The 25,795-nt window shown below is 67.5% G+C and overlaps 4 protein-coding genes and 1 pseudogene across 5 annotated transcripts; 2 read left to right on the forward strand and 3 right to left on the reverse strand.

The window, feature by feature from the left end:
- Positions 1 to 23: 23 nt before the first annotated feature.
- PTGES3 (prostaglandin E synthase 3) lies at positions 24 to 7,659 on the reverse strand. The gene is made up of 8 exons (XM_074929405.1): positions 7,488 to 7,659; positions 2,898 to 3,011; positions 2,658 to 2,727; positions 2,322 to 2,420; positions 2,014 to 2,103; positions 1,585 to 1,647; positions 1,303 to 1,327; positions 24 to 868 (listed from the first exon to the last, which is right to left on the reverse strand). Coding segments are annotated over exons 1-8 (483 nt in total). The 5' UTR covers positions 7,490 to 7,659; the 3' UTR covers positions 24 to 848.
- A 1,006-nt stretch (positions 7,660 to 8,665) lies between these two features.
- NACA (nascent polypeptide associated complex subunit alpha) lies at positions 8,666 to 17,530 on the reverse strand. Of its 2 annotated transcripts, XM_074929403.1 has the most exons (10): positions 17,466 to 17,530; positions 16,949 to 17,020; positions 14,981 to 15,034; positions 11,540 to 14,263; positions 10,292 to 10,377; positions 10,104 to 10,181; positions 9,581 to 9,727; positions 9,228 to 9,356; positions 8,909 to 9,031; positions 8,666 to 8,795 (listed from the first exon to the last, which is right to left on the reverse strand). In XM_074929403.1, the coding sequence occupies exons 2-10, from the start codon at positions 17,016 to 17,018 to the stop codon at positions 8,781 to 8,783; spliced, it is 3,426 nt and encodes a 1,141-aa protein (XP_074785504.1). In that variant the 5' UTR covers positions 17,019 to 17,020; positions 17,466 to 17,530; the 3' UTR covers positions 8,666 to 8,780. The 2 variants fall into 2 exon arrangements, with proteins under 2 accessions (XP_074785504.1, XP_074785505.1); XM_074929404.1 differs by lacking the exons at positions 11,540 to 14,263; positions 14,981 to 15,034.
- A 345-nt stretch (positions 17,531 to 17,875) lies between these two features.
- Positions 17,876 to 20,525, reverse strand: PRIM1 (DNA primase subunit 1). The gene is made up of 13 exons (XM_074929588.1): positions 20,362 to 20,525; positions 20,034 to 20,191; positions 19,840 to 19,946; positions 19,665 to 19,738; positions 19,398 to 19,534; positions 19,272 to 19,330; positions 19,088 to 19,198; positions 18,899 to 18,989; positions 18,675 to 18,819; positions 18,523 to 18,592; positions 18,360 to 18,445; positions 18,182 to 18,280; positions 17,876 to 18,100 (listed from the first exon to the last, which is right to left on the reverse strand). Exons 1-13 carry the CDS (start codon positions 20,462 to 20,464, stop codon positions 18,081 to 18,083), a joined length of 1,260 nt encoding a protein of 419 aa, XP_074785689.1. The 5' UTR covers positions 20,465 to 20,525; the 3' UTR covers positions 17,876 to 18,080.
- A 267-nt stretch (positions 20,526 to 20,792) lies between these two features.
- LOC141971886 (retinol dehydrogenase 7-like) lies at positions 20,793 to 23,243 on the forward strand. The gene is made up of 4 exons (XM_074929533.1): positions 20,793 to 21,563; positions 21,688 to 21,946; positions 22,534 to 22,697; positions 22,848 to 23,243. The coding sequence occupies exons 1-4, from the start codon at positions 21,248 to 21,250 to the stop codon at positions 23,063 to 23,065; spliced, it is 957 nt and encodes a 318-aa protein (XP_074785634.1). The 5' UTR covers positions 20,793 to 21,247; the 3' UTR covers positions 23,066 to 23,243.
- A 790-nt stretch (positions 23,244 to 24,033) lies between these two features.
- On the forward strand, positions 24,034 to 25,673 carry LOC141971833 (retinol dehydrogenase 16-like; annotated as a pseudogene).
- Positions 25,674 to 25,795: the final 122 nt, after the last annotated feature.

Below are 25,795 nucleotides of genomic sequence, written 5' to 3' on the forward strand. Positions count from 1 at the left end.
GCGCAGGCAGGAGGAGACCCAGGGAGTCTTCAACAGTTTATTAGAAAGAATGTAGACATTAAAAAAATTCCCCGCTGCTCTGAACATAAATTGAGGTTTTTCAGCCCGGTTAGAAGCCGCCCGCGCGTGTACGCCCAACGGTCTGTCACTCGCTTCCACACCCACAGTGCAAATACGATTTGGTCTAAATGTACAGATTGACAAGCAACAAGGTACAGCCACTCGCAGCCCGGAGAGGAGATGTAAAGCTTTGGGGTCAAACGGGACCAGGGGACAGGCTCCAGCCACCCGCGCCGGGATCAAACACCGAAAGGAGGAGAATTGTGTTCGCTTTGAGACAGACTTTAGTGGAAGGGACCTGAAGACACCACAGCGGCACCGCGCATCGCCCGCTCCGTTTGCCAACCACAGCCCTATTTCAGCCAGTTTTGTTCCCGGTACAAATGTACAATTTCAGGCCACAAAGGGGAGGGAGGGGGGGGGAAAAAAAATGCTCATTTACCACTTGGTGTAAATTCAGGGGTCTCCCGTTGTAATTACATCTGCTACGAGGCAAGGAGGCTCTGTAAACTTTATTGCGACTGTTCTGTGTCAATTGCCTACACCTCAACTGGGTTTTTTTGGAAGTCTGGAAAACGGTTCATGCATAACGTTATTGCCTCTCGTGGCTTAAGACCGCCCCGTGCAATGGTACACACCTACCATCAGTGAAGCCATTTAAAATGGACTGAAAATGGGTTAAAGGATGCAGGATCTCCCTTTAGGGCTATCAACTCAGGAATTCTTATCTCAATTATGAAATGTTGTGATGAAGTTCTTTCCCCAAACCCTGAAGACGACAGTTTTCCTTACTCCAGATCCGGCATTTCTAGAGAGAGAAAGAGAAGAGCGTTAGGGGGTTGGGGGTTTGTTTCATTTTCTTTTTTTTTTTTTTTAAAAAAAAAAGCTGCCAGGAGCCCCACAGGCAAGCAGGACCCGGGAAGGGCAGGAGGCAGCCCCAGGCCTCAGCCCTGGCTCTTCACAAGGAAGACGGTGCCCAGGTGGAGCCGAGGCAGCACCGCAGACACGGACGCCCCGCACGCCAAAGCCTCCCAGGACCGCAGGGGGCTGGGAAGGTCAAACTGGTATTTCACGCTTGTGTGCAAAGGCTTTCACTGGGGTATGTCGCCTCACGCTGCTGAGGCGACGCCCCGGCCTGAGCTGGCAGCCAGACCCCGCGGGACCGACAGGACGAGCGGCTGCTGGCTCTGCTCGGGACCCGCGCTGCTGCGGCGTGTGGAAAACACAGAAACACCGACTTACTTTCGTCGTCACTGTCTGGTGAGTCCTGGAAAGAAGAAGAAACATTAAGTGGAGCAGACTGAGCTCGAAGGCACGTTTCCCCCTGCCCCCCTCACCCACGGAACGAGCTCCCCGCCGTTCGGCCTCGCTGGCCGGAGCCCAGACGTTTAATGGTGACGCTCAACGGTGCCCTTTAAGCTTTTCACAGCGCTGAAGAGGGAGCGCAAGTTTGACTCGAACCAGCAGCAAAGCAGGCGCAGGGCGCCGAGCCAGCCCCACACGTATTTACTGCAAAGAACTTACATCATCTGCCCCATCTACTTCTGGCAAGTCTACGTCGTCATCTCCGCCCATGTTGTTCATCATCTGTTCCAGAGAGATAATAACCACGTTACAGGGTGAAGCCAACCACAGTCTCCACGTGAACTAGGGGAGCACTGTAAAAATCTAAAAATAGCTTAAAATTGTTGTAACCAACAGCCACCGGTTGCTTTGATAAATCAGCTGCACCCATGCAGAAATTACAAGGTGAGCACGCAAAAAAAATTAAACTAATTGCCCTGCAAACCAACCAGTGCACCCAGTCAGCGCCGGCAGCTCCGAGGGCACAGACACTCGTTCCGTACCCGACAGCAAACACAAACCAGCCACGAGGAAACGGCTCTGCCTTCGCTGCCAGCCCCTGCCCGCAGCCCAGGGAACCCAAACCGCCAGGTACTCGTCTCCCCGTACCTCAGAAAAGCGATCAAAATTGGACATGTCTTCATCTGAGTCATCTTCCCAGTCTTTCCAGTTGTTGAAGTCCACACTGAGCCAGTTGAGCTGCACACCAAGACAAGAAGCGATTTAAGGACAAGCGAGTGACAAGCTGTCTCTGCTGGAGAAGGGAGGGTACAGCAAGAACTGCCGTTCTGACCAGAAACGCGGCAAGCGACCCACTAACGCGACGTCACTTAAACACGACCCGAATATTAAACCAGATTAAATACCAGGGGAGGCACCGGGCGGCGCTGCCCTGGCCGTCAGGAGCCCAGACCCACCTTCGCCCTCTCTTTTGTTAACCTCGGCCACGCCTGACCAGACTCTCCTTTTCGTAAACAACACAAGATAGATCTGTCTGTTCTTTTATGCTTTGATTCCTGAAAAAGAGCAAAGATCTGTCAGAGTGATCACCAGGAACTGCTTATATTCAACTCATTTGCCCTAAGCTATTCTTTGTCCCCAAAAAACCCACCCTGAGATGCTTCCAGGGATCCGAGTTTCACAGACACTTACAGTCTGAGGAACAATTTGCCCACAACCCTGAAACAACCTCCAGAACAAACAGTGTTGTTCAAGCACTAAGAACAGGAGAGCAGAGTCAAGAGGATACTCACATTTGGATCAATATTATTAAAAAGGTCGATTTCGTTTAAATGTTTAAAGTTATCGCTTCCTCCAAGACAACTGTTAAGAGAAAAAATATGTTTGTGTTTAGCACAAAACATCTTATAGAACAAATATGCCCCATTAACAGAACTTGCTGCTTTTAAGAAAAACATCATCTAACCAGTATCAGCGTTGCCTTCAGGCACCCCCCATCCCTCCCTAGTGCAGTCAAGGCCCCAGGTACTCACCTGAACGTAAGTTTGGATTTTTCAAAATTTACATTAACATCTTTACTGTCTTCAACGCAAAATTCAACAAAGACATAGTCCCTCCGGTCGTACCACTTCGCAGAAGCAGGCTGCCTGTGAACAGAGCATTTGAGAGAAGTTCAAATCGAGTTTCATATCCTGCATCAACGCTGAAAGAACTTTAAAACTCGCCCTTCCCTGCTGCCAGAAACACAACACCGGGTTCCTTATGTTTCTCCTGATACACAACTTGAGCAGTTTTGATTTTTTTACTGTATTTAGAAAAGTTCAACTAAAAGACTTCCTCCTGCTCCTAGAAGCTGCATTACCAGCTTATTGTTAGTAATCTTTGAAAAGTGCTTAAGGCTGAAAAAAAGATGGAAGAATAAAGAGATACGATGCATTCGGGGCACAATGCCCCGAGAGCTCATGCTGCTGTTCCCTCAAAACCTGAGGCTGAAATGTGTTACCACAAATCAAAATTAAGACAAACTTTTCAAGATGAGCCACTACAACGGCAAAATTTCAGTCACGTCTGACGGCTACGCAGGCAGACTTCATTCCACGTCACCCAAAGAGTTAAAGCCCCAAAGCACAACCACCAGGCCCCGCTTTCCTGGACACGGAGCTGTGAGAAAATGGGACCGTTCGACAGATTTTCTCCCAGCAAGACCCAGCTGAAGTCAGCAGAGGTAGAGGCGCTGCAGAATCCCCGCTCTTGCGCCCAGACTGCGGCTCCCACGCTTCCCGGTGTCCTTCCACCTCCCCGCACCCCCCGCAACAACCAACAGCCCTCCCGGGGCACCAGGAACCGCCGCGGAGCTGCCGCCCGCCCGGGGCCGGTCTCGCCGTGGAGCTCCGACGCTGGAGCTGGGCTGGGCTGAGCCACCCCGGGTCCCTGCCGCCTCCCGTCAGCTCCCCACCGCCGGGTCCCAGGGGAAGGCAAACGGCTGCTCCCCCGCCCCGAGTGCCATCCCGGGGCTGGGGTTCCGCAGCAGGGACGACCTGCAAGACCCACATGAGCAGGACTGAAGAGACGCTCCGAGCCCAATGGTCACTGACCACCAGGTTCATTGAGACTACGATGACCACAGGAAGGTAAAACACGTGAACGTCCCCATCGGGGCGCGACAGAGCGGCTCCGCTCCACACACCGGGCAGCGGGCGCTCAGTCTCAGCGCCACAGCCCAGGAACCTGGCAGTAATTAACTGCAGAGCACTGATTACAGCGACCGTTGCTAAACTTTCAGATTTTGACTCACCTGATCATCAATCAGTTCAATTCTTGGCATCGAACTGACACGTTTGGTGGTGACTCACCGTGGCTGTGCCGCTCCCTTGCCCCGCAGCTGCGGGACCGAGCCGAGAGCCAGCCCAGAGCCCCCCCGTGCCACCAGCACCCACAGTTCGTCGGCGCAGACGCAGGTGCCGGCCCAAGGAAGGGCCAGTACGGCGGCAGAAACGGCCACGGCTGCTCTTCCAGCGTTAGCACCGTTTCACGTGCAGAAAACGTCAGGTCAGAGGCCAGTAACAGAGCGTTTAGCTTCCGAGAGCACAAACCCAAGTGGTTTTTGAATGCAACTTCTAGTTCTAAGCAAGGCACGTCCCAGCGGGTGAAAACCTGACACCTTCCCTTTTAGCAGCATTTTTAGGAAGTGCTGAGGCATCTACTTATTCAGTTTAAGTACACTGGCAGAGCAGCAATTTTCTTACTATGGTGTTTTTAATTCCTTATTGGACTCAAGTTTCCTTTCTAGTAGGGAACAAAAGACTCCGAGGCAAAAAAAGAGGATGAGAAACAACCTGCTCTGTTCCCTCCGTGTGCCTCTGCATCTGGCAGCTGCGTGGCAGCTCTTTCTCACGCCACTGGAAGACAAAATCCCGCTGCACGGGACTCGGTGCCTCACCCAGACGCACTGTTACCAGAACAGAAACCCCAGTGTCCGGGCGCAGGATGCTGCGGGGGCTCCCACTGAACCGCGTTAACACTTCGCGGCCGTTCGGTGCCAGCGGGGACGTCTCCCGCCGTCCCAGGGCGCCGCACGCGCTCCTCAGCCTGCGAGCTCGACTTCGGCCACGACCTCACCTCTCTGCCCAGATCGGGGTTCTGAGGCACCACAGCCTCTCACAGCACTTCCACAGATCTCGCTGGACTGTCCTAGAGCTAAAGGAAACGCGTGTGCACCGCTACAGAGGGGAACTGGAGTCCGAGGGAGATTTACTGGAGCGTAATCCCCGTTTCTGACACTGGCTGTGGGTGCCTCCCAGGGGTTTATCCTCACCGCCCTGCAGGTGCCGGCCCTGCGCTGGAGCTGCCTCTCATCCCGTTTATCTGTTGTTCCGATCTCTGCCCTTCCTTGCTTGCCTGTGAAGTGCTTTAGTCAGGACTTACCATCCAAACCAGTAACCCCGGACACGCTGGAACTGCCCAAGTCAGAGACGAGGCAGAAGCTGCAGCTGATTTGCGTCGGCCCACAGGGAGATTCCTCGGGGAAAACCACAAGCGCGGAGGCCCACAGCGAAGTGCACGTGCTGCGGGCACTCCAGGGACGGTTCCCTGCGCCTACAGAAAACCTCCCGTTTCCTCACAGGCCCTGGGAAGCGCCGCCAGGACTTGTAAGCTTGGCCCCTTGTCACAGGCGTCCTCCTCCCCGCTCAGCCAAGCTCACCCCAGGGGACTTGTGCCAACAGCGTGGATCGAGCACCCGCTTCAGTTATGCATCGTCCCACGTCCTGGTGGGGTTGGGACTTCTTGGAGACAGAGAATTTCAATGTGCTGTGCCCTGAGCAGGCCTCGAGCAGGCGCAGCCCCCGAGTTCCACATTCAGCAGCAATTTCTCCGGTCAACCCGATGCCTGCTGCCCCCCCACACTGTTCCGGTGACCTCAAGAGCCACAGCCACCCCGCGCCTGCACCCAACGGGCTCCTCCAGTCACCGCGTTGAGGATAATCGTGACAATGGTGTCACGGATCAGGTTTTAGAAGCTTCCCCACGGTGACGGGTGACACAGAGGCTCAACTTCCCTGCTCTGTCCAGCCCCAGGGACTGGGGGGCTGCCCGCAGTGCCAGGTGCCCCCATCTCCCGCGTCCCCGCAGGGCAGGAGCAGCTTCTCGCCGGCTGCGCTCCGAGTCTGTTTGTGCCTTGGTGCGAGTCAAGGAGTTTCCAAACCTGCCCCTCGTGCGTGGCTGCACCCACCTCTGTTTGCTGGAGGGATCCCGACAGTTCCTGCAGCTCGAGGCTGCTGTGCGAGCTGTCCACTGAATGAGATTTTCACCCCCAGACAGCACTAAGAAATCTGCTTTACATAATTAGCTCTGCTTTCGTTTCTATACCCTGGAAAGGCTGTTGTTTTTTTTTTTTTTAATTCAACTAGTTTCAGACTAGAGACAATTATAAGTGGGATGCAGCAGCACTACAGTTTCAAGATGATGTATTCTGCAGAAATCAAATGAAAAACTTTATGACGTCCTTCTCACTTTCAGTCTCGCTGGGATGAAGCGGCCCCCGCTCGGTCTCAGAACGGCCGCGCCGAGGCAAACGCCTCCCCAGGGAAAAGGGGCAAAAATCCCCCGGTCACAGCGGCTGTCACCGAGCTCCCTCTGACCCCGGGGCAAACCGCCCTTCCCGGCAGAGAAAATCCGCCGAGAGGCGCGACCGCCCTCGGCCACTGAAGCCAGACACGTGAAACCCACCTGGCAGCGGCCCCCGGATTCTCCCCCGCCGGGCCCCGCCGCCCGCCCGGCTCCGCACGCGGTTCTGGGTCACCGCGGCGGCCCCGGCAGTGACGAGGAAGGCGGCTAATCAGGGCTCCCCGGCACGGCCCGAGCGCTCCCGCGGCCTCCCGGCACTTCGGGGCGCAGGTTTCGGCTCCGGACACGCGCGCAGCCGCCGCTCGGCGCCTCTGCCCGGCCGGGAGCAGGTTCGCCTCCGCCGGGGCAGCGCCCGGGACCGCCGCTCCCCCCGCGGCGCCCCGAGGACCTTTTCCGGGGCGGAGGGGGGGTCCCGCGCTCGCGTTGCTTCTAAGGCGCCTTTCCCCCGTTACTCGTTTCTCACGCAAAGGCGAAAGCGCCCGGCCACGCGGGTTACTTACCGGGAATTTCTCGCGGCTTTAGCCGCCACCGTTCGGCGGACGCCGGTACCGATCAAATCACCGAGCAACGCTCCGCGCCCCCGTTTCGGGCGTCTCCCACACCGCCCCGGCTCGCCACCCCCCCCGCCGCGGCCGCTCCGCCCCAGCCCCATTCATTTCGCACACCCGGGACCCACGGCCCGGCCCGGGGAGATCCAGGCCCCGGTCGCTTTACACCGGGGCAGAAACGGGCCAACCGGCGCGTCCCCGTCCGCCGAGCCCCGGGGCAGGGCCCCGCCGGGGAGAGCGCCCGCAGGTTCCGCGGGCCGGGCCCAGCCAAGGTCACCACGCGGGCCAGCCCTCGGTCACGGCCGCTTCGCCTCCCCTCGGCCCGCCCCCCGCCGCCGAGCGCGGGCTCCCGCCGGGGCCGCGGCGCAGCGTCCTCCGGCGGCCGAGGCTGGGCCGCGCCGCGCGCCCCCGCCGCTGCTTCCCCCCCCCCCGCCCTCCCCCGGGCCTCACATGGCGAATGGCGGCGGCTCCGGCTGGCGCTCCTGGGGGAGGGGGAAACCGGCTCCGGGTCCGGCTGCGGGCGGCGGCGGCTGCGGGCGGCGGCGCAGGCGCGGACGGGCAGGGCCGTGGCTCCGGCGGCGGCGGCGGGCTCGGGGCTCGGCGCGGCCTCACTCCCACAATGCCCCGCGCGCTCAGCAGCGGCGGCGCCCAGCGCTGGTGACGCAGCAAAATCCCGCCGCGCCACCACCCGCCGCCGCCGTTGCGCATGCGCGGCCCCGCCCCTCCGGTGCGCGCGCCCGGCTCCCTCCTCCCTTCTAGCAGCTTCTCGCCGCGCAGGCGCGGTACGACACACCGCCCCGGGGCGGGGCCCGTGGTTACCGTGGCGACGGGGCAGCGCCCTCCTCCCTCCGCCATCGCCCCGGTGGTCCCGGGGGCCCTCCCCCCCCCAAACCATCCCCGGAGGCACCGGCGGCTCCTTCCCGCAGCGCAGCCCCAGGCCCGCGCCTCACAGAGCCCGTGGCCCCCCCCCTCCCCGCGATCGCTTCGCTCCGGGGGGGTTTCGGGCCTTCCGCGGCGGCACCGGGCCTGGCCCCGAGGTAGCTGCACCGGGAGAGGCAGCGACTCAGGGTAAAGGCCCCTCAGCGCCCGCCGCAGGACACCGGGCCTGGGCAGACGCGAAGCGCCGCTGGCACAGTCAACCGGGACCCGGCACCAGGGAAGGATCGAGCTCAGAGCCGCAGCTGCTCAGAAATCCCACCGCAGCGGGGACCGATGCGGCCTCCCAGTGCCGGTGCGGGTACCGGGAGGCCGCATCGGTCCCGCTCGGGCTGTCGGCCGCGCCACCGGCTGTAACGAGCTGTTCCGAAACGGCTTTTACGGCGGCGCGGGGGGAGAACAAACGCTGCCGGAGGGCACCGAGGGGCCCGTCTCGACGGCTCCAGCCTCCGCGTTTCGCTCCTTCCATCTGCCGGACGCCGCGTCCCCGAGGAGCCTCGGCCTCCCCTCGCACCGGGCCTGGGGGGGCGCGCGATGCCCGTGGTTGCTGCGGGGAACCCCGGAAAGGGGATGAGGCGACACCCCGCAGTTGAGTCCTCGTCCGTGGGGACGGGGGAAGAGGCCGGGATCTTCCCCGGAGGCTCCACCCCGGGGAGGGAAAGGGCAGCAAAGCCAACACGGAGCAGAGAGTGTTTCACCAACAATAAGCCACAACTTTTATTAATTGATAGAAATAGTACAAATTTTAAATTTAGTTCCATTTTTACTTTTCTCTGAAACACCAAAAAAGGCCCCTCCCTCTGGTGGCTACATCGTCAACTCCTGCAGAGAGAAAAAGGGGCGTTAGGGAGCCGACCTCGCTGGTGGCCCCTCCGCTCCTGTCCCCAAGCTCCCGCTGACCCGGAGGTCCCCCCGCAGACCCTAACCCTGCTCACCATTATAGCGTTTACGATGTCGTTACTGTTGTTTTTCAGGGCACGGACTGCCTTCGCTCGGGACACGTTCGCCTGGGACATCACCAGCTCGATGTCTTTCACCTCGACGCCGGTTTCGTCAACCTAAAGCAGACGGAGCCTGGGTCCCGCCGGCCCCGCGCAGCGTCTGCCCCACGCTCGCAGAGCACGGGACTGGATGGATGGGGCAGCTCCCGGCAGAAACCGGGCACGGCCCGGTGCCGGGGACCAGACCCTGCGCTCTCCCTCGACGGGACGAGAACCGCGGGTCAGCGCGGACTCGGGCCGGGGGAGGCCTTACCTCCTCTTCCTCGCTCTCCTCCTGCACGGTGGGGGTCTGTGTGTTTTCCTGGATGTTTGAAACAGCCTCTCCTTGCACTTTGAACTTCTCGGCAGCTGCCAGCTGGGCCTGCTGGGACAGGTCTTCGATCTGGAGGAGGGAAGAGGCGTAAGCGAGGCCAGGCCTGCACGGAGCAGGGTGTCAGCACGGGCCAAGCCGTGGCCGCACCCCCCGCACTGCAGCAGTGCCAGCGTGTGCCCCGGCTCTGCCGCATGGCCCCGGGCCGGCCCACGTCCCCCGGGGGGGCCCACGGCAGCCACGGCATGGGGAGAGCCCAGTGGAGCGAGCACCGGTAGCGCAGCCACCAAACTCGCCTTCGCTTCGCCAAAGACTATGTAGGTGTCTGACGCCGGGCTCTTGTACACGTCTGGCTTTGTGATGACGAAGAGGATGTTCTTCGATTTCCGGATGGTGACTCTGGTTACTCCTGTCACCTGGCGAAGGCCCAGTTTAGACATTGCCTGAGTAACACGAGAGGCAAACGAGGGACAGGAGTTACCAGGACAGCCCAGCCTGGGACAAGACGCGTCCGCTCAGCAGCTCCAACAGATAAAACGTGCGTTCGCTGCTGCAGAGAAGCGCTCCCGGAGCCGAGAGGGGGGAACTCTCGTCCCAGGGCTGGCGAGATGCGCAGCACGGCCCCGGGCCCCTCCAGGGCAGGAGTCTGCCTGTGAACGTCCCCCTGCCCGGGGCTGACACGGGCGGGAAGTGGCACAAACCTCTCGCTCCCGGGGCCGAGGGGCTGCAGCCCTGCGCAGGGACACGGCGCCCGACCCCAAGGCAGTGCTCAGCTGTCCACGGCCACCCGGGCTCGGTCCATCCACCTCCCCACCTCACCTTCCGTGCTTTCTTTTCACTCCGGCTCTGTTTTGCTTTGCTAACAGGTTCTTCATCTATTTCAGCTGCTGCTGCAAGCTGCGAGGAGAGGAAACGAGAGGGAGGCGTGAGGCTGCGCGGTGGCGGGGGCAGCACCAGCCGGGGGTCCTGCTCCGCGCCGCTGGGCGCAGCACGGGGCTGGCTCCTACCTGTGCCTGCTGCGTTGTGGCCTGCGTGGAGTCTTGCTCTTCGAGCTCTGGTACGGATTCATCGCTGTCAGACTCTGTTCCAGACCCTACAGAAGCAAGGAGGTGTCACTGCTCCCAGCGCTGGCAGGTCCAGGGGACGCGGCACCACCACGGAACCGTTCGGGTGGGGCCTCTGCTGCGGGGGGCTCCGAGCGCCGGCAGCATAGCAGGGCAGGGTCTGGTGGAGAGGGCTCTCGGCAACCCCAAGGCCAGCAGCAGCGGGTGGCCCGAGCGCCTCTTCTGAGCACTCTCGCCGCGGTGGGAACCGGTGCCGGAGCACGCGGGTGCCCGGGGACACCAGGAGGGAGCCCCAGCCCAGCCCAGCGCGGCGCTGGCCGGCAGCAGCCAGCACTGAGGTCCGGGCCGCGCTGAAGCCACACGGCACAGAAACGAGACCCCACTCACCAAGTCCTCGGGGCTGCCGCCCCTTCCCGTGACTTGGCTACAGGGGACGAGACGTCCCTGCCCTGAACACCCCGGCAGGGAACGGCACCTCCGGGGGCCCAGGAGGCTCCAGGGCCATCAGCCGGTGAACAACAGCGCAGCCGTGCCCGACCCCGCATTCCGGGCGCCTCCAGCCTCGGAGGGGCCGCGCGGTGACCGTGACGCCCTCTCATGCAGCCGTTACCTGACTTCAGTCCCGCTTCCTCCCGGGAAAGAGCCTCTCGCCCGTGGCCGCGCCGCGCGCGCGGTAGCCCTCGGCAAAGCTCTCTGCAGGCTGTCGCCGCGCCCGGGGGATCCCACGGCTCTGGCAGAAGGAGCTTCCCCAGAGCGCGGGGACGGGCGTTTGGCACCGGCAGCGCCCGCGGCTCCCCTTCGCTGGCAGACGGACACGGGGAAAAACCACGGTGGACGCAAGACACACACAACAGGCGACAGGCACGTGGCAGCTCTTCCCGGGAGGCGCAGCGCCCACACCACAACACACCGTGCTCCGTGCCCAAGAACACACGTTAGTGACACCGACCCGCGGGTGCCGGACCGTGCCGAGCCCGGACCTGCCCCGTCCTGCGGCCGCGGGGCGTCTCCTCCCCTGTCCCCGGGCTCACCGGGCAGGTCGAGCTCGGCCTGGCGCGGTCCAGCCCCACCTCCGCCGCGGCGCTTCCGCAGACCGAGCGCCGGAGGGGCGGGCGGGCCCCGCCCGGGGGTTAGTAGCCGGTGGGCAGCCAGTGACACTCCATGCACACGGCAAACCACGGTGGCAAGTACCCTTGTCGTTCTTCAGGCCAGGCTTAGCCGCAGGAGCGGGGGCCGCGGCGCGGGGGGAGAGGTCCACCAGGATGGGCTGCGCCGGCGGGCCGGCGGCGGGCAGCTCGGGGGGGAGCAGAGGCGGCAGGTCGTCGTCGTCCACGGCAGCGCTGGCGGGGGCCGGCGCCTTCGAGGGGGGTTTGGGCGGTGGCGGGCGGGGGGACGGCTTGGCGGCCTTACCGGGAGGGCTCTGCTTCTTGGCGGGGGGGGCACTCGGTGCGGAAGGGGCAGGCGGGGGGAGGTCGCCCGCCGGGGCAGAGCCGGGAAGGCCGGCTTCTGCCTTCTGGGGAGCGGGGCCGGCACCCTCAGCCGATGGCTTCGGGGGGCCTCCAGGAACCCCCGGGGCTGGGCCAGGGGCTGCCGGGCTCTCGGGAGCCGCTTTGGCCCCCGGGGGAGCGGCTGGAGCTGGCGGAGCCGGTGGGGCAGAGGCCGAGGGAGCAACCACAGGGCTCTTGGGAGGCGCTTTGGCTGCCGGGGGGGCGGCTGGAGCCGGCGGAGCCCCCGGCACTGCAGCAGCAGCGACAGGGCTGCCCTTTGGAGGCTTTTTTGCTGCCGGGGGGGCGGCTGGAGCCGGTGTGGCTGCAACGGGGCTCTTGGGAGGCGCTTTGGCCGCAGGAGGGGCGGCTGGAGCTGGTGCAGCTGCCATCGCCGGTGCAGCAGGGGCAGCGGCCGGGCTCTTGGGAGCTGCTTTGGCTGCAGGAGGGGTGGCTGGAGCTGCCACCGCTGGTGTGACCGGCGGGGAGCTGGCAGAGGGGACAGTGACAGGGCTCACGGGAGGTGATTTGGCCACAGGAGCGGCAGCTGGAGCTGGTGGAGCTGCAAGAGCCGCCGTGGCCGGGGCAGAAGGAGCAGTGGCTGGGCTCTTGGGAGGCGCTTTGGCTGCAGGAGGGGTGGCTGGAGCTGCCACCACCGGTGTGAGAGGCGGGCAACTGGCAGAGGGGACAGAGGGGGCAGTGACGGGGCTCACAGGAGGTGATTTGGCCACAGGAGGGGCAGCTGGAGCTGGTGGAGCTGTAGGATTCAGTGTGGCTGGGGCAGAAGGAGCAGTGGCCGGGCTCTTGGGAGCTGCTTTGGCTGCAGGAGGGGTAGTCGGAGTTGCCACCACCAGTGTGACAGGCGGGGAGCTGGCAGAGGGGACAGTGACAGGGCTCACGGGAGGTGATTTGGCCACAGGAGCGGCAGCCGGAGCTGGTGGAGCTGCAAGAGCCGCCGTGGCCGGGGCAGAAGGAGCAGATGGGGCAGTGGCCGGGCTCTTGGGAGCTGCTTTGGCTGCAGGAGGGGTGGCTGGAGCTGCCACCGCTGGTGTGACAGGCGGGGAGCTGGCAGAGGGGGCAGTGACGGGGCTCACGGGAGGTGATTTGGCTGCGGCAGGGGTGGTCGGAGTTGCCACCGCAGGTGTGACAGGCGGGGAGCTGGCAGAGGGGACAGCGACAGGGCTCACGGGAGGTGATTTGGCCACAGGAGCGGCAGCTGGAGCTGGTGGAGCTGCAAGAGCCGCCGTGGCCGGGGCAGAAGGAGCAGATGGGGCAGCGGCCGGGCTCTTGGGAGCCGCTTTGGCTGCCGGAGCTGCCACCGCTGGTGTGAGAGGCGGGGAGCTGGCAGGGGCCGAGGGCGCAGCAGGCACAGGAGCTGCCGGCGGGCAGACGGGGCTCACCGGGGCTGCTCTGCCCGAAGCTACCGCTGGTGGTGGCCCGGGAGGAGCTGTGGCAGCTCCCAGAGAGGGTCCGGACATGGCAGGAGCGACGGGAGCCGCCACAGCAGCAGGCGCTGCCTGAGGGTCCGGGCCCCCGGGAGGTGTCCTGGCCACTGAGGGAGCCACCGGGGCAACAAGGGCAGTAGCCGGGGCCACCAGGGCAGAGCCCATGGAACAGGTCTTGGCAACCGGAACCAGTGGGGAAACTGGAGCACCAGGGGCTGGGCCCTGTGGGGCAGCAACAGGACCCCCAGGAGATGTCCCAGATGGCACTGGAGGGGCAGGGGGTGACAACGGGGCCATGGCCACGGGGGCTACCAGGAGGGCAGGTGAGGAGATGGCCCCAGCCAGCACCAGGCACTGGGGAGGGGGGGGCTGGGGAGAGTCAGGGGCTGGGGGAGAGGCCAGAGCAGAAGGCATCGGGGCAGAGGAAGGGCTGCCAGGAGACACCGGAGCTGCCGGGGCCAGGACAGGGCAGAGGGGGGCAGCCGCAGGCAGAGGGGGAGAGCCCGGGCTCAGGGGACAGGCTGCAGCCTCGGGATGAGGCAGGAAAGTGGGGAACGCTGGGGGGGGAGACATGGGAAGGGGCAGGGGGAGGGTGGCCCCGGGGCCACTGGAAGGAGCAGGGAGAGGGGAGGCCAAGGGGGCAGCTTTGACAGGGGGGGCAAGAGCTGCGGGGGGAGAACCAGGGCTCACGGGGGGGGCAGGGGGGGCCACCGTCACTGCAGCGGGAGCCACAGGGCTGACCGGGGCAGGCCCTGGAGATCCCGGGGCTGCAAAACCCACGGGGGACTGTGGAGCCGGAGCGGGGGGAGCGGGAACCAGGCCCTGCAGAGCTGGGGCAGGGAGCAGGGGGGGGACAGAGAACACGGGAATGGCCGCGGCGGGGACCACAGCAGGGGAAGGGGGGGCCGGGGGGCCGGGCAGAGCCGCGGCAGGGCTGGGCGGCTCCGCGGGGAGAGTCAGAGGTGGGGAATGAGCAGCGTGAAGAGCTGAGGGAGAGAAACAGAGTGAACCCGTGAGGGGAGGGAGGGGAGGAGGCCGGGAGGAGGCAGAAGCCCTGGCCCCCCCCGGCCCCCAGCGGGGCGATCCCCCGCTGCGGGACCTCCCGAGCGCCCTGAGCCAGCTGAGGGGACACCCAGCGCCAGGGTCGGGGTGGCCGGGACCCGCACGGCCGGGGTCGCTTCTGCCCTTCAGTGCGGCCGCGGGTGAAGCCCCGGCACGGCACCAGGCGGCACCTGAAGCCCCGGCGGGGCCGGCACTGGGCCAGGCTTTGTGCCAGCTCTGCCCCGGTGCTTCCCTACCACAGGAGCGGCCACAACCTTTGCGGAGGCCTGGCCAGACCCCCAGCGCTGCTCCCGAAAATCACCTCCCGGGCTGGCAGGAGCACGGGGGACGAGCGCCCGCCCGAGGATGGGGAGGAAAAGTCGAATTTAAGACGTTGGCACATGTCGCTATTGCGGGAGCGCCCTGGCAGGCGGCAGCCCCCTCCCTCTGCGCTGGTGGGACACAGGCAGCCCCTAACGGGGACGCTGGGGCTGGTGCGGGTTCCCCCACGCTGAGGGGACGGGACCTCAAGTCCTGGCTGCCGTGCAGTGACCTGCGCTCCCCTGGGCAAGCTGTTAGGGTTAATGTGACTGCAACCACCCAGAACGGCAAACTCTGGTTAATGTGGCACACGAGGGTTAACGAGGAGGGTTCCCGAGTACCTGGCGCTGCCACAGCAGCAGTAACCGGGGCTGCGGGAGGAAGGGCGGCCGGAGCTGGACGGGTGAGAACGACAGTTTAGTAACACAAGCCCTGGCAACTGCACTCGGCATCCAGCGCCCCAGCGCTCGCTCGTCTCCAGCCAGCGCCAGGAGCAGCCGGAGAGCGGCCGCCGTTCCCAGCACGAACTGGGATCAAAGGGAAGCGCTCAGAGAGGGCAGCGCTGGTCTGACCAGCAGAACCGGCCCACCCGCCCTCGGTGGCTCCAGCCGCACCCTCGGCACCAGCCCCAACACGTCCCGGCAGCTCTGCGGGAGGGACAGCGAGGGCCGAGGGCAGCGTGGCCGGGCCGGCTGCCAGGGAGATGCCACTGACAAACCAGTCTCCAGGTCTCCTCCCGCTGTGGCTGCGTCCGGCTCCGCACCGGTCGCCCACGGCCCCAGGACAGGCCCGGCCCTGCCCGCGCACCCGCTGCGCCCCCCGTGCCACTGGGGCGGTCACAGAGCAGAGCCCTCGCCCCACCACCCCCCGGAGAGCTGGCACGTGTGCGGCCCACAGCGGGCTCCCCCCCTCTAGGCGACGTCCCTTCCTCTGAAAACGCTTCTGACACCCCGTTTCCCCCGAAACCCGGGGCGGTGGGAGACGGGAACCTGCCCGGGGCTGGGTGGCCACTCGGACATCGGTGCTAGCGGGTGCCAGGACGCTCCTGCCCCGGGGAACCCACTAGCACCTCAAAAAGGAGCCACAATCCCCACCAAGAGCCGAACTCCCCCCGTTCCACCCGCGCTGACACCCCACCAGCACCCCGAGACGCTCCTGCCACAAACACGACGCTGCCAACCCGCCGCTTCTCCCGCCACAGCCCCTCCAGAACAGCAGCGGGTCGCAGGGTTCTGGGAAACCGCGTGTGATTTCCGAGGGACGCTGGAAGCCTCCGGCCCACACCTGGAACCCGCAGCCCCGTGCTTGGCGGGAGTGACCGCTGGGCCCCGTCTCGGGACCTTCTCGAAGAGCTCCGAGCGGCTCGGCGACCCCACCCGCACCCCCAGCGCCGCCACATGTCACAGCAGCCGGCTCAGCGGGGGGATAAACGCGAGGGCCCTCGCACAGCCCCTGTGCCTCCGGCTCCCCGGGAGCCCCCCGTGCCCCCCCAGGCCCGGGGGAGCAGGTGCTGGGAAGCGCTCGGTGCCCGCGGGCAGCTCCTACCGCCCCGTCCCATCGTCGAGCAGCTCCGGGAGGGAAACGGTGCGAGTTGTCGCCTGAGAGCGGGGGGAAAGCTGCCTGGGAAGGGGGGGCGCTGGGAAGCGGCCCCGCCACGCCTGGGCAGAGACCAAAGGTGCCGCCGCTCCCGGGCCCCGACAGCGCAGCTGTCACCGACAGCCGCCACCGGCGCCGCTGCCTCCCCGGGGCAGCTTCTGCCGGCACCTCCCAGGGGGGTCCCCGAATCCAGCACCCACTTCGGACGGACCCGCATCCGCCACCGTGCGCCGCGCGGCTTCCCCGGGCCGGGTGACGACACCCGGTCACGGATCCCGCAGCACCGGCAGTGCCCGCATGTGCCTGCGCGGGTGTTTCGGGGCTGCCCCGATCCCCGGAGCCGCCCCCCGGCCCCCCGCACCCGGCCGGTTCTGGACCGCAAAGCGATCGTTAACGTCCGCCCGCTCCAGCCCTCCGGTCCGTACTGGGAGCGCACCGGCGCGGCCCGGGGCGCGGGTGGCCCCGCTCTGCCCGGGACTTTGGGACGTAAGAGCCCGAAATCCCGCGGCCTCAGTCCCGCCTCCCGGAGCGACCACCGGCACGGTTTTGGGTGGGAACCCGCAGCTCTCGGCCGCAGCACAACGCCGCGGGGCCCGAGCAGGGCGCCGGGGCCGCCGCGTCCTCCCCTTCCCCCCTCGAGCGCCCAGAGCCCGCGGCACCGGGACGTTCCCCGCCGCCAGCCCCGGAGCCGCGACCCTCCCCCGCTGCCTCACCGGTCTCAGCCTGCGGCTGCGGCAGCTCCTGCTCCGTGGCCGGGACGGTTTCTGTAGCTTCGCCGGGCATTTCTGCGGAAAGGGAAAAGGCAGCAGGCCCGGGCTCGCCGGGGCTCCTTCCCAAAGCCCCCCAGCGCCTCCCGGTACCGACAGGCCTGCGGGGACGGCTCAGCCGCCCGGCCGGTACCGGACACCCCGGTCCCAAGCCCGGTCCCGCCTGGGGCTGCCAACGGGCCTCCCCCACGGCCCGGAGCGGTGCCTCGGCCGCATCTCCCCCGCCGTCCCCCCGCGCCCCGGAGCGGGCGGCCCCTTCCCGGTGCGCGGGGGCCCGTCCCCACCGGCCTTCCCGGCCCTGCCCGGCGCCACCACGGGCTCGGCGGCGGCCTCGACCGGGCCGCCGCCGCCCTCCCGCCCTCTCTCCCGGCCCGGCCGCGGCCCGAGAACGGCGGGCAGCCCCCACAGCGGCCCCGGGCCCGCGCGGCGGCGGATGGAGGCGGATAACGGCGGCGGGACTCACTGTGCGGGGAACCGGGCCCAAGATGGCGGCGAAAAGAGACCGAGCAGCTGGAGGCGCCACTTCCGGGAGCGCCAGAACTTCCGGGTCAGGGGGCAGCGCGCGCCGCCCGCCCCGCCCCGCGGCCGCGCTCCGCCGTTCCGGGCCCCGCCGGGACCCCCCCGGGCCGGACCCCGGGGCGGGGGGGGACACAGGGACCCCCGTGAGAACGGAGCCGGGGCCCCTCGCGGGCGGGGATGAGGCGCCATGAGCGTCGGGCCCGGGGTGTCCGGTACCGCGGGCAGGGACACGGGGCTGGGCGCGACCCCGGGGCCCCGCTCTCCCCCCCACCCCGCGGACACCGGCAAAACGCGGAAACGCGGCCCCGGGCCCTGACACCCCCCCCCGCCTCGGCGCGGCCCAGGGCACAGGCACACGGGTGACCGGAGACGTTTAATGGTCTTTGTGTAGGAAAGGTACAAAAGTGGCGGGGGGCCCGCGGGGAGCGGGGCCGGTGGCCGGCACGGTTCGGCCACTGGCCACTGGGCTCCCGCTCCACCGCGCCAGGACCCCCGGGGCCGGCGGAGGTGACGGTGGCGGCAATGTTGGCCGGTCCCTTGGCGGCCCCGCGGCAAGGCCTCAGAACTCTCCTTGCAGGTCTGCAAAGAGAAACGGCAATTTTACAGAAAAAGCAGCTTCGGAGGGGCACGGGAGTCCCCTGGGCCCTGCCCGGCTCCTACCGCTCCTGCGGAGCCGCTCCCCTCTCCGGGCGCGCTCCATCTCCTCCACGAACTGCTCGAAGACCCGCACGTAGGGCGCCAGGCTCGTCTTCTTGTAGTCTGGGGGGTTCGGGGAGATGAGCAGGAGTGGGCGTGGGGCAGAGGGGACCCCCCGCACCCTGGCCCCGGCCCCACTCACCCCGCACGCGGCGCTTTGGCTCCGTCTCCCCGCTGTCCTCCTGCTCCCCGTCGCTGCCGGCCGTGTCCAGCTCGTGGCACAAGGAGCTGCGGGAGATGGCGGGACATGGTGGGGGGCAGCCGCACAGCCGGGACCCCCCGTGCCACCAGCCCCGCTCACTCACCTGATGGTGGGGACAGCAAACGGGTCGAACTGGTCCAGCCTCTGCAGATCCAGCGGCACCGAAATGCGACCTGAAACAGGGGGGGAGTCACCGCCGGGGGTGCCTGGCCCCGTTGGGGGGGGGGGGTGTCCCCCGCAGGCCCCCAGACCTACCTGTTTTGGGGTGGACGCTGAAGGGGCTTTTCAGCAGGTGCCCGACGCCTTTGCTGACGTTGATGTCGAGGCGGGGGAAGCAGTACTGCAGCATGATCTCCCAGTCCGCGAAGCACGCCGTGCCCTTCCCGGCCGCCGCCAGCCGCTGCGGGGACACGTCAGGGGGCAGCGGGGCAGGGGGGGACACCCAGCCCCCCGCCCAGGGCGGCTCCAGGGCCACTCACCCGCGTCTTCTCCATCTGGCCCTTCAGCAGCTCCCAGCGCTGCCCCGAGTCCCGCTTCTTGGGGAACTCGCCCTGCAGCGCCTCGCGGTGCTGTGCCCGGCGGTCAAGGCTGATGGCAGACGCGGCTGACCCCGCTCCCCCCGCGCAGAGCCCCCCCCCGACCCGGCGCGGCGCCCAGCGGTAAGGATATCCTCCGGGACGAGGGCCAGCACCTTGTCCCAGCTCTCGGGGCTGCCCAGGATGTCCTGGCCCAGCAGCGCGTACGCCTCGAAGTACTTCTCCACGACGGCGACCGACCGCCTGCGGGGCAGCGGGAGGAGGCTCAGCGCCCTGCGGCCGGCGCCGGGGCGCGGGCTGGGGGGTCCCCACCCACCTGATGAAGGGGTGGATGGGCTCGGAGAGGTTCACCTTCTTCACGGTCTCCGGTCCGCCCTGGGGGGACAGCGGTGGGCAGCACGGGGGGGTGGGCAGGGGGTGCTCGGCCCCCCCCTGTACCCACCTTCACCAGGGTCAGGTACTCCACGGCGGCCGCCCGCAGCGCCGGGGACCATTTCCGCACGTCGTCGTCGCACACCCAGCAGTGGACGCCCCTCCGCCCCGAGTAGACCCACAGGCGATGCCGCATGCCCAGGTCCTCTGCGGGGGGAGCGGCCGGGCTGCGGCAGCGCGTCGGGGCGCGCCCCCCGGCCCCCCGAGAGCGCTGCCCTGGCCCCGAAGCTGCTGGGGCAGCGCGTGGTCGGGGCGGACGCGTCGCCGAGACCCTCACCCACGAGTGCGCGGTCGATGACGCGGACGGCGATGGTCATCAGGGTCCAGCACTTGGAGCAGATCTCGGCCGAGCTGGGGGCAGAGCGCGGCGGGTCAGGCCGCCCCGGGCCGCCGCACCCCCCCACCCCGCGGCCCCTTATCGCGGCTCATTGCGCGACCCCCCCCTCGGGAACCTGCAGCACGTCCGGACGTCGTCGTAGTCCGTCATGTCGATGTCAAAGACCAGCTCCTTCTCCTGCGGCTGGAAGGCCCCTTGGTGCACCGTGTTGTGCTGGTTGGGCTGCGGGACGGGACGGGCTCAGCCCCGGCCGCGGCTCCCCGGGACCGGCCGGTGCCCGCGGGGGTGCCCGGGGGGGGCAGGACTCACCCGGTGGGAGTAGACGGCCCCGATGTCGATCTTGTAGGGGTTGGTTCTCTGCAGCTCCCGCTCCAGCTCCTGGGGGCTGCCGAAGGACTGGAACCGCACGTACACGTCGTCCCGCAGCGTGAAGGAGAATTCCCGCAGCTGGAAGTAGCTCTTCACCACTGCGGGGCGGGGGGGGGGGGTCAGGGGGGCTCCAGAGCCGCCCCCAGCCCCCCCAGTCCCTGCTCCCCCCGGTGCCCCGGATCCGCCAGCTCCGGCGCCCCGGGACACCCCCCCCCCACCTCCACGTGCTCCGGTCCCGGTGCCCCCGGCGCTGCCCCCCCCCGCTCACCGCCGCCGTAGCCGAGCCAGCGGCCGTAGGCGCCGTGCGGGAAGAGCCGCCGGTAGAAAACCGGGAGCAGCTCGGGCAGCGCCGCCGGCTCGAACCGCGCCATGGCGGGAGGGAAGCGGCGGGGAGCGGCGGGAACGGGCGCCCGGGGGCCGCCGGGAGCTGTAGTCCGGGGCAGGGGCCGGGGGCTACTCGCGGGTCGGTGCACGGGGGCGCAACGCACCGGGGGTGCCCGGGGAGGTCCGGGGTACCCGGGGGTGCCCGTGGGGTCTGCGGGGGTTCGGGGTGCCTGGGGGAGTCCGGGGGAGCCCGGGGGGGTTCGGGGTGCCCGGGGGTGCCCGGGGGGGTTCGGGGTGCCCGGGGGAGTCCGGAGGTGCCCGGGGGGGGTCGGGGTGCCCGGAGGTGCCCGGGGGGGGGGGTGTCGGGGTGCCCGGGTGTCAGCGCAGCGGTGCGGGGACCCCCGGGCGCTGCTCCGCTCCGGGTGAGGGATTCCCCGGCTGCCGCACGGCTGCGACCCGACCCGGAACGACCGGTCCCGGCTGCTGCCGGAGCGGAGCCCCGGAACCGGGGCAGGCAACGGGCAGAGCCCGGGGCAGGGGCCGCAGTCCCGGGGCCGGACGCCCGATGCCCTCGAGGCGGCAGCACCGCGACGGGGCGGCCCGGGGCGGGGAACGGGCCGAGGGGGGCGCGGCAACTCCCCCGAACCCGGTAGTACCGGGCGGCCCCGCGCTCCCCCTGGGCCGTTGCACCCGAGGCCGAGGTTTCGCTAATTAATCATTAACAGCGGCGCCGCGGGCAGAGCCGAGGTAGGTCCGGAACGGCTCAGCCGCTGCGCCCGGTTCTGCTCCCAGTTCCACTCCCGGTTCTGCTCTCAGTGCCGGTGCCGAGGATGTGGCTGTACCTGGCGGCGGTGCTGGCGGGGCTCTGGCTGCTGCGGCGCTGGCACCGGGAGCGGCAGACGGTGCCGAGGCTCTCGGAGAAGTTCGTGCTGATCACGGGCTGCGACAGCGGCTTCGGGAACCTGCTGGCGCGGCAGCTGGATGCGCGGGGGCTGCGGGTGCTGGCCGCCTGCCTGAGCGAGCCGGGGGCCGCACAGCTGCGGGCGGCCGCCTCGCCGCGCCTGCAGACCGTCCTCCTGGACGTCACCTCCAGCCAGAGCATCGCCGCCGCCACCGCCTGGGTCCGGGAGCGTGTGGGCGACCGAGGTAGGACGGGGCGGCCGCCCCATCGTCACCCCCCCAGCTCGCTGACCGGTGCCGGCACAGCCAGGGCTGGCGCGGGGCCCTGGGCCGGGCAGCAGCCCCGTCTCACCCCATCCCCTCTCCCCAGGGCTCTGGGGGCTGGTGAACAACGCTGGGATCGCCATCCCCACCGCCCCCAACGAGTGGCTGACCAAGGATGACTTCCTCAAGGTGCTGGACGTCAACCTGCTCGGCCTCATCGAGGTGACGCTGAGCCTCCTGCCCCTGCTGCGGCAGGCGCGGGGCCGGGTGGTCAACGTGGCCAGCGTGATGGGCCGTGTCGCCTTTTTCGGCGGGGGCTACTGCATCTCCAAGTACGGCGTGGAGGCCTTCTCCGACAGCCTCAGGTAATTACGCGGCAGCAGACGCCCCCCCTGACTTCCCTGTTTGCTTTTCCAGGCTCCGGCTGGCAGAGCCTCCCTCTGCCAAAGTCCCTCCTTGTGCAACCGCCAGCGAGCGCAGCGGGAGCTCGTCCGGCCGCTGCCGAAGCGCGAGGGGGGTTGTGGGGACGGTTAACGCCTGGACCGGGTGTGGGGACGCCTTGTGCCAGAGCTACGGGCCTGGCGTCCCACGGGAGCGATCTCCTGCCAGGGGGGACCCTCGCCTGCCACGGGCAGCCTCTGCCCCTCTTTGAGCCGAGCTCAGGCAGAGGCAGCGCTGGGGAAGGGAAGGGAAAGGGCTCAGCAGAGCGTTGATTTCGCTTCCCGCCTGCCGGGAGCCTGCGTCTCCCCCGTCGGACCTTGCCCCCACGCAGGATCCTGCGGGCAACGGCCCCGCGCTCCCGACGGCTGGGGCAGACATCTGCTCACGGGCCGGGGCTGGCGCGGGGTCCGCTGGGGGGTCGTGCTCCCCACCGAACCGCCGGCACGAGGCTGCTCTGGGGGTCCCACCCTCGGCCGCTGCTCCCGCGTCCCACGGGGCTCGATCCTTCCAGGCTTGAGATGCGCAACTTCGGGGTGAAGGTCAGCATCATCGAGCCGGGCTACTTCAAGACGCTGATCACCAGCAAGGAGAAGCTGGAGTATCCCATCATTTCCACCTGGGAGAAGCTCCCGGAGGCAACCAAAGCGGTTTACGGAGAGAATTACTTGAACGAGTGTAAGTCCCTCCCCTGAGGGTCCCGCACGGCTGTTTCTTTCCCTCCCAACACGCGGCCCGTCCCCGGGGCCGCGGGTCCCACCGCCCCGTCACCCACCGCGCCGTTCGGCTCGGGGGTCGCAGCCTGAGCAGTGCTTCCTCCCCCCGCAGTTCTGGTGGGACTCCGGAAGCTGCAGAAGATGTGCAACACCAACCTGACCCTGGTCACGGACTGCATGGAGCACGCGCTGACCAGCCGCTACCCCCGCGCCCGCTACTCGGCGGGCTGGGACGCCAAGCTGCTCTACATCCCGCTCAGCTACCTGCCCTCAGCCCTCACCGATGTCATATTCACCTTGTTCTACCCCAAATCGGTCCCGAAAGCCTGAGGCAGGGATGCGGCCGACAGGCAGCAGCAGCCATGGCCTGGCAGCGCCACGTGGGATCCCGCACCGCCCGGGGCTGTGGCTGTGCCAAGAGGTTCTTGAATTTCTATCTCAGTGTCTGTCACAACCCGCTGTCCCCCGCCAGCGGGCCTGTTCGCTTCTGAATAAAGGCAACTGCTCCTCCCCGCCTGGCAGAGCTCGGTTTCAGCCTCAGCTGGGGCTGCCGTGTCGTGCCTCACCGTGTCATCCCCTGCTGCGCCGTGCCGTGCCAGCCCGTGCCACGCCGTGCCGGTCTGCGGGAGCTCCTGGGGTCTCTGCCCACCCCCCCAAGTGCCGTCTGTGTGCAGGGTCCAGCCCCCGCCACGGTGTGAGAGCTGCACTCGCTGAGCTCCACGAGATGACACACATGAATAAAAACCAGACCCTACAAACCGGGGCAGGTTTTCCTCTGGGCCTGGGGCTGGGCAGCCTCTGGCCAAGTCCGAGTTGTGGGGGCTGCCCCGCTCTGGCTCCAGGCGTTGCTGGGGGTGGGGGGACACCCCTTTGCCTGTGCCCAGGCTCCCCCCAGCAGCTCTGCGGCTCCTTGGGCAGGGCCCGGGCCAGGGCAGGGGGATGAGGCTGCCGTCCCCCACCGGACCCAGGCGGGCGCTGCCGGGCGTGTCTGGGGGATTCAGCCAAACGCAGCCCCAGGGGCCGCCCAACCCACCCTGGAGCACAAAGAGCCGTTGGACGCCAAAGCCGAGCTCCCGGCCCGGGATCTGCAGGTGAAGCCGCAAATTCCAGTTGAGATGGAAAACTTTCTGCAGGTGCTGCCGCAATCCTGGCTCTGCTCCAACCTGTCCTGGAGCTCCAACCGATCCTGGCACCCAGCGCTCCCACCGGCGCGGCCAGAGCTGGGGCTGGGGCTGCTCCTACGCGCCAGCTGCTACATAAACAGCCCTGACGCGGCTGGTGCACAGGGCGGTCGCTGCGCCGGTGCCGAGGATGTGGCTGTACCTGGCGGCGGTGCTGGCGGGGCTCTGGCTGCTGCAGCGCTGGCACCGGGAGCGGCAGACGGTGCCGAGGCTCTCGGAGAAGTTCGTGCTGATCACGGGCTGCGACAGCGGCTTCGGGAACCTGCTGGCGCGGCAGCTGGATGCGCGGGGGCTGCGGGTGCTGGCCGCCTGCCTGAGCGAGCCGGGGGCCGCACAGCTGCGGGCGGCCGCCTCGCCGCGCCTGCAGACCGTCCTCCTGGACGTCACCTCCAGCCAGAGCATCGCCGCCGCCACCGCCTGGGTCCGGGAGCGTGTGGGCGACCGAGGTAGGACGGGGCGGCCGCCCCATCGTCACCCCCCCAGCTCGCCGACCGGTGCCGGCACAGCCAGGGCTGGCGCGGGGCCCTGGGCCGGGCAGCAGCCCCGTCTCACCCCATCCCCTCTCCCCAGGGCTCTGGGGGCTGGTGAACAACGCCGGGATCGCCATCCCCACCGCCCCCAACGAGTGGCTGACCAAGGATGACTTCCTCAAGGTGCTGGACGTCAACCTGCTCGGCCTCATCGAGGTGACGCTGAGCCTCCTGCCCCTGCTGCGGCAGGCGCGGGGCCGGGTGGTCAACGTGGCCAGCGTGATGGGCCGCGTCGCCTTTTTCGGCGGGGGCTACTGCATCTCCAAGTACGGCGTGGAGGCCTTCTCCGACAGGCTCAGGTACAGCGGAGGTGGCCCCGGCCGCCCCTGGCCTCCCTGTGCCAGGGCCTGTCCAGCAGCCGGGTGCGCGTCGGCAGGGACGGGCGTGCCGGGCGGCTCCGCTTTGCTAAGCCGAGCACAGCGTTTAGGAAAGATTTCCCGGCTGGAGAAACAGCTCAGCCGGCTGTAACGGGACTTGCACAAGGGTGTTTGTGATCCCCACGTGGGATTTCATGTCTTTCCCAGTTACACCCTTATAAAGCAGAGCAGCGCGAGCCAAGGCAGGGGCTTGTGAAACATCCGACACGGTTGCCCACGGGTTGAGAAACTGGGGCAGAGCTGGGACAGGGGTTGTGCAACCAGAGGAGGGTTCTGAGAACCCCTTGAGCGTCGAGGGGGCACCCCTGCACCCACCCAGGGCACCACGGGGGGCCGAGGGGGGGATGCTGAGGTGGGGGCACTGGGTCCCCCTTGCCCTCAGTCCACCCAGCCCCTGCCCGGCTCGGCCAGGTGGGAGATGTGCCCCTTCGGGGTCCAGGTCTCTATCATCGAGCCCAGCGCCTTCCAGACAGCGATGATCAACCCCGCGACGGTGGTGAAGGGCTCGCAGCGGCTCTGGGAGCGGCTCCCGGCCGAGACCCAGGCGGCCTATGGCCACCGTTACCTGGAGAGCTGTGAGTCCGTCCCCGGGCGCCCTGGCTGCCCCCGCCGCCCCCCCGCCAGCGCGCAGGGCTGGGCTGACCCCGCTCTGCCCACCCAGACGCCCAGAGCACGGACCTGCTGCACCGCCTGAGCAGCCCCCGCCTGTCCCGCGTCACTGGCGTTGTGGCGCACGCGCTGCTCGCCTGCTTCCCCGCAGCCGCTCAGCTACTGCCCAGCTGGGCTCGTCGATGCCGCCGTCGGCCTCTTCCTGCCCGTCCCAGCCGGGGGGAAGCCCGCGTGCCCCTGAGGACAGCCGGACACAGACACGGCGCCCGCGGGCACCCGCTCGCCTCGGGCTCCTCTTCATGTGCTCAATAAATGTGGTGCAAAGCGAGGGGCTGCCCGCGGTGAGCCCCCGCCCCGGGGGTG

Source organism: Athene noctua, chromosome 30 (genome assembly GCF_965140245.1).
Source record: "Athene noctua chromosome 30, bAthNoc1.hap1.1, whole genome shotgun sequence".
NCBI classification, from domain to species: Eukaryota; Metazoa; Chordata; class Aves; order Strigiformes; family Strigidae; genus Athene; species Athene noctua.